This window comes from Eutrigla gurnardus (assembly GCF_963514095.1).
Source record: "Eutrigla gurnardus genome assembly, chromosome: 22".
Classification (NCBI taxonomy): Eukaryota; Metazoa; Chordata; class Actinopteri; order Perciformes; family Triglidae; genus Eutrigla; species Eutrigla gurnardus.
This window is the reverse complement of record NC_139933.1, coordinates 2,150,899-2,164,010: the sequence shown is the minus strand read 5'-3', so window position 1 is coordinate 2,164,010 and position 13,112 is coordinate 2,150,899. Positions and strand designations below refer to the sequence as shown.

General features: G+C 42.1%; 1 protein-coding gene across 1 annotated transcript; it reads left to right on the top strand.

Annotated features, from left to right (window-relative positions):
* Positions 1-50: 50 nt before the first annotated feature.
* On the top strand, positions 51-12,538 carry ogfod3 (2-oxoglutarate and iron dependent oxygenase domain containing 3). Its single transcript, XM_084002216.1, has 9 exons — positions 51-264; positions 823-1,049; positions 1,399-1,474; positions 1,598-1,640; positions 2,346-2,410; positions 2,863-2,919; positions 3,158-3,311; positions 5,686-5,809; positions 11,733-12,538. The coding sequence occupies exons 1-9, from the start codon at positions 197-199 to the stop codon at positions 11,867-11,869; spliced, it is 951 nt and encodes a 316-aa protein (XP_083858342.1). The 5' UTR covers positions 51-196; the 3' UTR covers positions 11,870-12,538.
* Positions 12,539-13,112: the final 574 nt, after the last annotated feature.

Below are 13,112 nucleotides of genomic sequence, written 5' to 3'. Positions count from 1 at the left end.
GGTCCAATGAAAACATCGCTTTCTCTTCCGGGGAGCCAATCAGGTGGGCGGATACGCGTCCGCGCAGGAAGCGGAGGAGAGACGCTGGATTCAGGTGGATGTTAGCGGGCTGCACGTACCATGGCTAGTCGGGGCGAGGAGAACCGCGCATGACGGCTTATTCGGTATAAAACAGGACGTTTGGTTTTCCGCCACAATGGCGCTACTGCGCATGAGAACCGCGCAGGGTTCAAACGCCACGGAGATAGAGAAGAAGATTAAAAGGTGAGTGGACGATGCTAGTGCTAGCATGCGGAGGAGGAGGAGTAGGAGGAGCTAGCTAGCTTCAAATCAGGGCAGGAGTTTAGTTATACATGGAGTCTTCATACATGCATGCTGTTGTGATAGAATACAAATAAATGTATAAATACATGCAGAAATAGTTAATTGCATGAATAAATAAGTACATACGTGTGAGCATCAATTAATCACTCTTCAGTTTTTTGGCTTACTTTTGTACATTTCTTGTAATTTGACATTTCTTCACGTTTTCTTGTTATGTTCAGACTAATATATACAAATATTATATTGTCCATTGATAGTTGTACTATCTATATTGCCCACATCCATATCAGGTCAGCTCAGGTACCTTCGTCGACTCATTTAAAGGTGGATTTTAATCATTTTAATGGTTTATTCTGACAATAATAAACCAAAGCTCAAATCACACCTGTTTGTAATCCTAACTTGGTGTTTAATTTTCCTCTTATAGACTAATATGTTAATTTGCTGAACAGTCTTTCCACACAGCTCTGTTATGAGACTCATGTCTGTGTGTTTCAGAGGTAACGCCCTGCGGCAGGGGTCTGCATGGAGGACTTCCCGAGGACTCGTGGTCTTGCTGCTGGTCCTTCTGTCCGTGTGCACGGCGGCGGTGTGGCTGTACGTCACCTCCCTGGACAGTGACATCACAGAAACCCTGGTCCGCCAGGGTGAGCTGGTCTCTCCCCGGGCCAGAGTCTACACCGTCCAGTGCTCCGAGGACTATGAGAACTACAAACGCTATCCAGGTGAGGCTCCGGCCATTGTTCTGTCAACGTGCTTCTTATAAGTGACATAACAGAACATGTTATTCTCTTAGACACCAAAACATGGGAAAATAATGACGTTTTCTTTACATTCCCAACCCTGGCTAGTCATAAAATATTTGAATCAACTGAATTATTATTATTATTCTAGTATCATTAAAAGAAACAATTAAAAGTCTTGAAAACCAACATTCAAATTTTTTTCTGCAGACTTTCTCCAGAATATTCAACTTATTTTTCCCCAACTACTAATGTTATCCACTGAAATGTGCAACCTAAAATTGGCCTTTATTCACAGTGTAGTGAAATTAAATCTGTCTCTTTTTCCCAGGATGCACCCCTCAGCAGTGTGGCCGTGCGGTCACAGACGGCGTGGTGTCGAGGGAGGAAGCTCAGGTCCTCAGGAGGTAAAACCATTTGTCATCAAAGTCCCGAGTGCATCATTTCCTCCTTCCTTCTCGTTGTCTCTCCGTCTTTTCTATCTCTGTAGTGCAGCTGAATCATTCTGCTTTCTGTGTCCCGACATGCAGGCTGGCTGAGCGAGGGCTGGCGTTGGCCGGCTCAGATGGAGGGGTGAGTACAAACACTACATTTAATAATTGGAAGTCGGGAATTTAAAACGGTTGGCTATCATTTAATCTCTTCTTTTTTCTTATTGGACAGTTGTGAGAATTGCTATGATTAGCATATTATTTGATTTGATCTTTATTTTCCTCAACTACAAAGTACAATATTAACATGACATAAAATACGTCATACAAATATTAAAAAGACAGAAACAATAAATCAATAAAATCATTCAAGTTTGAGGAGCCCCTGCCTCCTGCCCCCTGCCCCTTCTTTATAGATATATAGATTTATAGATATATCCATATCCAACACAAAATAAGAACAAAATAAACAACACACATGACCTCTAGATTACTTCGAATCTTGCTCCGTACTCCACCACAGCTGTAATGACCCTCTCTCGACACTAGGGGGCATGCTGGCACAATAAGTAGAGCTTCGGTTAATGGCCGGCTCCTGTCAGATAAAATATCACCTACTTCTGGATGCCCCCCCCCCCCAGCAGGCCTGGTCCTCGGCCAATAAAGGAACTCTTTATGGCGTTGCAGCACCAAGAGAGTGACTGACTTGTGAAAACAGAGCCGTGTCCTAAAGAAGCTGACGAGCAATAACGAGTCGAGGACCACGGGGATGAACTTTGAAACAAACATCACATCATTGTTTTTGTCCAACAGATTTTTTTTCCATTTCGTCATTTGACCCCTGCAGGCTTCCATCCTGGACTTGCACTCCGGAGCGTTGTCGATGGGGAAACAGTTTGTCAACATCTACAGGTGGCAAATCTTTTATCTTTAAGTTGTTTGTATTTGTTTGCCTGCAGGAATGACATCCCGATGTGCAACATTTACAGAAAATAAAAAAATATGTTGTTTGTCATCAATCTCACTGATGCCGGTCCTCGCGAGCCGTCTCCTCCAGGTCCGGCGTCTACACTCGACCCTCATCCATCACTGCCAGCCGAGCCCGGTTTTACATGCATCATCTGCTCCTCCCTCCCCCTTACACCTCCCCCCGTCTCTCTCCTCTTCCACTGGGCAGACTGTAATCAGGGAGTGATGGCACCCAGCTTCTCTCACCCTTCACCCCTCGCTGGAGACTTCCTCGTGGGAAGCAGCGAGACGTTTACTGTCTGCAACACACCAGACTCCTAATTGATCTCCTCTGCTCTCTCTGCTGTGTTTGTGTCTGCTCATGTGTCTCTGATTGGCTGAAACTGCGCCTGCAGGTATTTCGGGGATCAGATCGGTGACGTGTTCACTCAAGAGGACTTCCTGCTGTACAGGTGACGGGAGTGAAGCTTTAATTATAAACCAGCCGTGCGTTCATTGCACAAGAGTTTTTTCTCCCAAATTAGAAACCTTTGAAAAGTGACACGTCAGTACTTTGTAGACGATAAAAAGAAAACATGATTCCTTATTAAAAGGGCTTTTGGTAGAGTGTAACTATTTGCTGTAAGTGTTTGTATACATATCAGACTTCCATTTGATTGGTGTTTGGTTGTGTTTGCGTCCCTCCGTCAGAAACGTACGTGGGAGAATCCAGGCCGTCATCGCCGAGACCTTCGGCTTGGACCCAGCTCTGTTGTACCTCACCAAGCCCACCTTCTTCTCCAGGATCAACAGCACCATAGCCAAGACGCAACACGACGAGTACTGGCACCCTCACATAGATAAGGTAACGACCTCTGCCCTTCGGATAACCCACCAATCAGAACCAAATCCTTCCGGAGTGGTGAATTCACTCGTGACATGGCTTGGATCTCATCTGTTCTCATTAAATTGATTTTAACTTTTGCTTTCTGAGCCTCACCGGGTTCATTACGTTTGGGTAGAAATAGAAAGAATTCGATTTCAGATGCTCCTAAAATGAGTTTCTATGGGGGGCAGCTGGAGAGAGGAGGAGGAGGAGGAGGAGGAGGAGGAGGAGGAGGAGGAGGAGGAGGTTGTTTCTGTAATGGAATAGAAGTTCTGTCCAGAATTCACTCAAAACTCCTGCAATAGTTTTCTTTTTGAATAATTCTTTTTGGCAAAAAAAGATTTGAGGAAGAACTGATTTGAATTTGGAGGTCAAAGGTCACCGTCATGACCTTTTTTTTTTGGACAGACTTGGCTGTAAACTGCCACTTGACTGGTTGGTGGAGGCTTTATAACTGCGAGGCGGTGAATTCTAATCGTCATCATGAAAGAAAGAAGGCTCTTAGCTCAGGCTCAACTAGCCACATATGCTAATAGCCGCCGTTACCATCCGGTGGAACTGAGCTCCTCAGCACATTTAGCATCCTGTCTGAAGACCTGCAGAAATGGAAGGAAGGTCAATCAAAAGGCAAATGCTGCTCTTTAGCATGCTGCCTGTGAGCCAGATCATCCCCGAAATGATATATCCTGAATGAGTGAATTTTAAATACTGACCTTTTAAAACATACGGTAGCTAAGTACTTTTGCTGAAAACATCCATTTAAAGTGGCAGTCCGTGAGATTTTAGATGCTTCTAGCGGCCTCTCTGGCGGTAGATGGAACTGCAGGCGAGCCTCTGGGACTCCATCATCCAACAGTGTGGACTGTCTCTCATTTGCGTGATGCCTTCAAATGCTCCACATGGGTCACATGACCAATCACCATTGTTTTAACTCACTCTTTGATAGATAGTAACTTAATAATACAATTACAATTAAATAGAATTGTCTGTAAATCCCCCTTTTGATTCTTTCACATTCACCTCCAATCATCCGTTCAGACATCGAGCTGCAGAACCGAGAAATATGTGAAATAAAATTCCTCATGAAGACGGATTCCTAATTCCCTCGAGCCTCTGCTGTTTATTCTAGTTTATTCTGCAGCTTGTTGTGTTTTTGTTACAGCATCTTAAATCTTTCACATTGCACTTTGTTCATTGGCATGAGACGTTCAAGTGTCTCTGGGATTCAGAGAACACCTCGAGGCAAGTTTCAAACAGATGACTGTCTGGTGAGGAAAAAAAAAAAAGTTTCAATACTTTCCCAACTTATTTCGTCAGAGAGTGGAAGTTATTATAAAGATCGATTTAGTGCTTTTGTTATTACTTCTTATTGATTGACCGAGACGATAACACAGATGTGTGAAGACAGCTCACTGGATGTGGGTTTTTGGAAGATCTTTAAAATATACACCTGTGGGGGTTATCATTGGCATCATTCATAAAACATTTGAAGCATAATCTGCCTCCAGTATTGATCCGTCTTCCTCTCTCGGTAAATGAGAAAAAGGTGAACGTGAAGAGAAACTGACAGTCCGTCCGTATTTACTTTGCAGTAGCCTTCGTCTCGTTGAATACATCGGCCACCTCGTTCTCTCTCCGGCCCGAGACAGCTGGGTAAAAAAAAAAAGAAAAGAAATGTAATCTGGAAGGACCCCACTCTGCTTTCCCATCTGTCTGCGCCACCATTTTGGGGCTAATTGGCTAACCCAAGCGTCATTTAAATGCAAATGATCTCTGACGTCTTTGATGGTGATTTTTTTTCCTCCCCATCGATCATGTTGTATATGACAGCGGGGGGGGGGGGGGGGGGGGGGATTCTGTAGCAGACTAATATGAAATGTAATATTTTCATTCACGACTGTGGCTCGTCTTGCTGTTCAAGTAAATATATACTTGATATAATCGACCTGGTCCATTTCAAATTTCAGCTCTTTTTAGGCACACAAGCATTTTTTGAAGAACAGCAACAGAACTTCAAACAATTAGCCCACAATTTTATATTTCACTGTTCCATATTGTGACATTCTCAAATGTCTTCTTCAATTAAAAAGATTCCTGAACTCCAGAGTTTTCCTTTGTAGAAACAGGAGGTTTGTGTTTATCAGACACGTCCTCGCCGACTGGAAACACTGTGTTTGGTTTAGTTGTTTGAAGTCTCATTTCTTTTTTTAGTTTATTTAGTCTTTTTGAAGACACGTTGGGCCCTGAAGGATGCTGATTTGGGACCCGGCTATAGCTGTACCTGCAAAAGAATAATACTGAGTCTAGACCTTTTTCTAGATGAATGCATTGATTCCTCCTTCCTCTCCGTCAGGTGACCTACGGCTCCTTCGACTACACCTCCCTCCTGTACCTGTCCGACTACGGCTCCGACTTCACCGGAGGAAGATTTATCTTCATGGACCAAAACGGCAACCGGACGGTGGAGCCGCGGGCAGGTAACCCACCTGTTAGAGACCGGATCAAAGGCCAGGGAAGCCTGACCCGCTCTGAGGGCTTATTATTACCGACACCAATTATAATTACTGTACTCGCCTTGCATTATGGGTCTGGAAGTGAGTAATCCGTGTTGTGAGTGGGTGATCAGCTGCAGAGGTGCAGAGGATTAGGCTTTACCTGTCATATAACACCAAACAGCATCCTGGTCCCATAGGAAATACTGCAGTGTGTCACTATATCTCTTTATGTGTAGGCGATAAAGAAAATATGCATATAATGGATATTTTAAAGTTGCCTCCAGGAACAATTCCCCGAACTATCACAGGACTCAGATGTTAAAAACGGGGACATCGGATTAATTCTGTTGGGAGCTGCTTATTTTACAACAATGTGCCAGAATGACATCCATTGACTTGGATGGTGATGATGAATGTTTTAGCCCGTTTGTTCTACCGTTTTGACAGTCTCCTCTTCAGCTTTGTACACTTTTCATTTCCCCCCCCGAGGCAGAATGTGTCTTATAACTTATTATTATATGAAATGCAAAACACACATTTTAAGAATGAGCTCAGAAAATGAATATTGAATGTTAATGACAAGCGATCTGGTTCACTTACAGAAAGTCAAAGAAAAGATTTTACACGAGGGAAAACTTTTATATAACTCAAGTTAATGTTTATCTTTATATGTTTATATATATATTTATATATATATTTATATACTGCAGCCAGGAATCCTAACTTTACAGTAGAGGAGAAATAATCCATTCTATGATGCTTTGTTGAACGATTCTCCATCAATCAATTATTATTACATTTTATTTTAGCAATCTCTCCACATTTTATATAAGTAATCTAACTGTATCATACAAGAAGGAATTGGTTTGAAAGATTTGAAGGAAAGATTCTCATATTTAAATCCCAAACCGTTGAATAAATGAATAGTGAGGTGACTGATGATTCCTTAGAGGGCAAATTCAAAACATTAATAATAAAAAAAAAAAAGGTTGACAGAAGGAGCAAAAGAGACATTGTATTACACTATTAAGTAAATAAAGTGCATAAGATGAAATATTAGTACGTTAAAGCCCGTCAGGGTTCATTATCTGGCCGTTCCGCTCTTTTATTTTCTAACTGGAACTTAGAAATCAGTCCAAACGGGCTCACAAGGTTTATTCAAAAGACATATTTCTACCTTTGACCTTGTTCTCTCCCGACTGATAACAAGCTATATGCCTCCTTTTATGTATCAGTCTATCCAGCGGAGGAGGTTTCTATTTATATTATATATTATATTATTATAAAAGCACTGTCAAGGTGCTGTTACGCAGCCTTTTGTTGAACTAAATCTCCTCAATATGGAAAACATCAGCTAAAGGCCGTTACCTCCTCCTGACAGCATTTACATCCACTTCATCATATCTGACAGTGAACCTTCTCCGTTCACCTTGTCCCTTTTACCTTTCCTGCTCCTCCCTTCACTTATCTCCATCACCCCCCCTCCTAATCCAACTCCTGCCACTTTCAATCAACGGCAGAAACATCTCAACTCTGCACCATTAAAACCCCATCTGCCAGTCAGACGCCAGCATGCCGGGCCTCCGACGGTATGACGGATACGGGGAGGGACGCTGACTGAAGGCCGGGCGGTAATGGAGAGCGACTGCCACCTTGACAGCCATCTTGCATCAGGGGAAGTCTTCCTGCGGGCGTCGTCGTGCCGACGGGGCAGTTTGACTGACAGGTTGCTGAGATCCTGCGTTATCTGGGTGGATGATTAGTATGCTGGGATAATCGTGGCGTGGCGTGAAGCGGCGGGCGCCGAATACGCGGCGTAATTAGAACATCGTGATGACAATCAGGAGTCGCGAGTCAAGAGAGTAATGACGGGCGTAGGGGGGAGGTGTATAGTTGGAGGGAAAAGAGTGGAGCATTAAAAAAGAGAGATGATGGATGGGGTTTGCTGGATGTGAACGCCTGCAGGGAAGAGGAGGGAGACGGGAAACGTCCGGGAGAGAGATGAAGAGCAGATATGTGATGGAGAGATAGGGCTGTTTGACGTGGACAGGCAGATACAAAAAAAAGAGGAAGGCAGTGGAAAAGGCCGGTCTGCCATTCAAGAGGAGCCGATGGGGGGGTTAACCTGCCCGGCTTAAAGACGACCACGGGGGATTAGATAACCTTTGCTGGGCCGCCGCCTTAAAAACCAGCAGCTTGGCCTTGGAGGCAGACGAAGAGAGAAAACACAAAGAAAATATCTGAGATAATGCCTTCAAATGTCACAGGTTTGATTTGGAATAGTCGCCTACATCAGGTGGAGCCTATAGTGTCATTCTACATTTTATATATAATGATGTATCAATACAATGCTAAGTCATTGACAGATTAATCTATTTATAGAACATATTTTCATCACTATAACATCACATTTAACAAATAGGAAGCTTTATATTGTTTTTTTAAAGATTGGATTTAATGTTAAGGTGTATTTTTGGACATATTTAATAGATATTTTAAAAATAATTTCAAATTACATTTTTCTCTGATGGTTAGATATTTATTTAAAATAGACTTATGTTCCTTAAATTGTAGTTAAATCTGAAAACTATCGTATGTGAGTGTGATATTGCTGAAACCAGTGGCGCCCTCTACAGGCCTCAGTGGGAAAATGCTTTCCTCTCCTGTCGAGGGTTTTGTGAGTCATAAAGTAAAACAGGTCATTACATTTGGGAAACGTATTCCAGAATATCCTCATTAGCAGTCATCTCCCTTTTAACTTCCGTCCCGGCCGCTCGTGTGATTCATCCTCCTCTAATACATGATGAGGCTGTGAAAAGAAATCAATGCATTGATTGGACGGTGTGTCTATGGCGCCGCGGCGTTCGGATGAGTCACGAGCCGTTTAGCGTCTTGTTAGCATTGCGCGCTCGTCCCCAACCTTCGGTCTCGGAAGTTAAAGACCTCATCAAGTGCAAAATCCAACGTGACGTGCAGCTATTAACATTAAACAGGACTCCAAAGGGTGAACGGATGATGAAGGTGAAGTATCTCCAGGTTACTAATGGAAGTGTAAATGCTGCAGGGCCAGGCAGGGAGGATTTGAGCTCAACCTTTATAGACAGTTACCATTAAAACTTTAGCCTCCTACACGCAAACAGAAGTACCAAAACTTCAGATCTTTCCGCTGATGCAAAAAATGGAGACGTGAACGCTTCCACACAGGGTTTAGAAGTTATCGGAGAGCAGGACCGGAGACTTCCTTTTGCCTTTTTCAGAAGAGTTTATTAAAACCGATTGATTCCTGGAAACAAGAATATTGCTCAGGGGATCAAGAGAGGAGGTTTCTACTTCTGTGTGGCTCAAGAAAATACTCTCCTATATCGCCTCAGTGAGCTTGTTTATTCCCTTAAGAAACCCGGGTGTCTTTGATGTATACTTAGAGAAACTCGGTTATTATATCAGCAAATTCCACTAAAACCAACCCTCTCCTCTATTTTTAACACTTTTAAAAATAAAATCTTTGCCGTCTAAAAACATCTACAGATGTCTCCCCTTTCTGCCGAGCTGTCTCCATGGATGATAGGGGAATATATCAGTATAATGATATTATATTTACATTATATCATCATTTTTTTTTATTCATATACAATAATGTTGACCTGACGGAGTCATCCTGCTGCAGATATCGGTTTCTGAGGACTAGACTTTTCACTTTTTGAGCCCATAATCATCAAAATATGCACGAAACTCTTAAAATGACTCTTAAACCTGCTGGATTCACTTTACATTTAGTTAAAGAAACAAATATTTTTTATTATGTCACACATAAGAAACATCTATTAATAGTGAGTATCCCTTTTTAGTGAAAAGTTAAACAATCAAATAATCTTAAATAAGATTATCAGAAGATCTCCCTGCATTAATAAAGGATAAATATATGTTTAAAAACATATTTTTAAAATCTAGAATAGCTGGCGATATTTACGATTATCCTGATAATGTAAACTAATGGATAGTGTGAGCTCATTAGCTTTATTATATTAAGCTTTTTTTATATGAATGGGAATACGATCTCGTACTCTAGACTGCTGCTGATGGTTGGTTATGACCCAATAATAATTGATAGTATAATCGTACCATTAATGTTCCCAGCGCCTCTGAGACTTATAACAGAATAGATACTAATGAACCCTGTGGAATCCCTCCATTGTGTTGCCTCTAATCTGCCTCTGCTGACTGCACTGAATCAGCCGTCACATAAACAGAGGAAACGTTCATATCGACAAGTGCGAGGGATTATTTTCCAAAGATTATTTCGTTGTGCACATATCTAAAGCTTGCATGGCTAATTTGAGTCCCTTGAATTTGCCCTCCTTTTTCAGCCTCAGTGCCACTTATTGTTTTGCTGTTCACTTCTTTTTGTTTGTGCATTCATTATTTCTCCTTCGTATTTCCCCCATTCTTTGAGGTTTCAGTGTACATTTCCATTGTTTGAATGCATGCACTGATTTCCCCCGACGTCTTCAGCCGGTTCCCTGCCAGGGGGGGATTTACACACACACACACACACACACACACACACACACACACACACACACACACACACACACACACACACACACACACACACACACACAGACAGAGTCCTCAGTGATCTTGGGGGGAAAACTGAGAGAACAAATTGGCGCTACATCCATAAAGTTTTTGTAACAAAACGAGTCTGAAAACTTTTTTTTTTTTAAATACAAATCTCTTAATTATAAGGACACAACTGAAGACAATCTATGTAAACATCAACACAAATCTATTTCTACGATGGAGCAGATCGTGTTTAGAGAGAGACTGGCTGGCAAATAGCAATTGTTCATTAGCTTGCCCAGCGAGGCAAAGCTCTCCTGACAAATGAAGAGAATTTAACCTCCCCGAGCTCTGTCCCAGAAAGAAATGGGTTTTAAATCTGACAGAAGAGAGAATGTGTTCTCAACGTTCGCTAGAATCCTGGAATAAGTTGAGCGTGTCCTTGTTGCCCCCTTTTTTTTTACCTCCTCAAGTTTTCCCGCCTCTTTTATTATTGTCTTTTTGTGTCTTCTCCCAGCATCAAACGTCCTTCAGGTTCCCCATCAATACATACTGCATAATGAACAATTCAACATGTTTGGAGAATATACGCTTATTTTCCATCTTTGAACAATTTAACATGAGCTAGGTCATGTTTAGCCTAGCTTAGCTTAGCAGAAAGACTGGCAGAAAGGGGAAACAGTTCAACGAACAGGCTCAACCAACAGGAGGTGTGTTTATTAGTCTTCTGTAGAGGTCTTAGTGTTTTTTATTTCACTTTAGCGTCAGCTAACTGTTTCCCCCTGCCTTCGGTCGCTAAGCTAAACTAACCATTTCCTGACTCTCGAATCTCAATATGGAAAAACATGTATTAAGTAATTTTTCCAAATGTTAACCTACTTCTTTAAATATAATTGGTGTCAGTTAGTCGTCTATAGTGGTGTTTGTATGTGTTTTTCTGAACATTTGTGTATTTTTAAACAAGCTAGCTGTTTTTAGCTAGCTGTCTTTCTCGCCAAGAACCACCTCCTGACAAAATAAAAGATTTATTTTCTCAGTTTTAGGCAATGGTCACACTTTTCTTTTCAATGTGACTTGCTGGTTTTCTTCCATAAAAACATGTCTACTTATCTTGAAGAGTACAAGCAGTAAAACTATAATAATGGGGGACTTTTATTGTGAAGGATTGAAATGAAATCCAATGTTTTAAAGCCGTTGAAGTGTCAAGTGTAGACACATTCAAATTGAAAAGATAAGTGTAACTGCGTCCTTGCAAAGACCTCATATAAGCAAATTTCCCCCAAAATGTTGAACTACTCCTTTAAACCCGTTGCCTTCCCTCTCGTTCCTCCCTTCTTTTGTGCAGGACGAGTGTCTTTCTTCACCTCCGGGACGGAGAACCTTCACCGCGTGGAAAAGGTGGCGTGGGGGACGCGCTTTGCCATCACAGTGTCCTTCACCTGCGACCCCGCGCACGCCATCTCTGACCCCGCCTTTCCCTGAGGCACCCATGGGTGACACCGCTGCTCAGTGGCTCGGACAAGCCCTGCAAAGGGAAGAGGGGGAAGGAAGAAGTGAGATTTTGACTCGCGACATCGGTATCCCGCAGCTGCTCCGTCATTATCTGTGATTTCCATTTCATTTCCAGATATCGACCTGCTGCTCTGTACTGATTGTGCTGCAGGAAAAAAAAGCACATATCTTCTCTAGAGGTGCATTCTTATTTCTTACTTTATACTTTTTGGGGTTTTTATCCAATTTTTCTACAGCGGTTCTTTTTTCTTTATTGCATAATCATTATTGAATAAGGCATTTTTGGGGGGGGGTTCCACACAAATTTGGAGGACGGCTTGAGCCTCGACTGAAAACCATCTCCGAGGGGCTAAAATGGGATAGTGGGTTTTTCTGTGTCGTGTTTTTTTTTTTTTTTTTTTTCATTTCATTTTAAGGAGAGCTGTCAATTCCTTCTTGGTGAATCACCTACTGAATCAACCTTTCATCACGGAAATCCCCACTCATACCGGCCCCCCAATCCCCCAAGACCCAGGAGGAGTTTTCTTCTAAGAAGAACCCTGTCCTTGTCCAGGAGTGATTGCTTTTTCTAGTATGTTACCATTTACTTGTTGCGGTCGGTGAGGACGGTTTGAAATAAAATACTGACAGAAGTGAAAAGCCCCTTGTCTCATTTTTAGCACAAAGCTTTTGATCTTTACGTTTTCCCTCTAAAATCCAGATAATTGAAGTGACTTCATCCCCAGATCTGAGCCTACCCACTGCATCATTTTGAAAAAAAGTGGAATTTAGAGAAAAGAGATATGGCACAGGGCACTAAATCGGCTGAATTTATGGTTCGTCATCAGCACCCCACTGTCCCTCGGCACCCTCCCTGCCGCTCGGAGCCGACTCCACCGGTTTAAACCTCTGTCTCTGGTTGGCCTGCTGATCTGCTCATCAGGGTAACTGTAGCATGAAAACATGGATGAACTCATGCTACAGTTCATCTGCCGACTCATCACATTGTATGAAATAAGAAAACATTGCTATCGCCACATAATGGGTCATTAACACTGATTCCCCAGTTTTAATAATGTGCTAATAGCTTATTAGTTTGTGCTGTGATAGTGTCTAGTGAGGCTACATGGTGGCTATGGAGAAAGTACAAACAAAAGAGCCTGTTTTATGAAGTAGATTAGTTCCGGAACCACTTTCAACTATGTAATGCTATTTGATAAGAAATGTCTGTTTC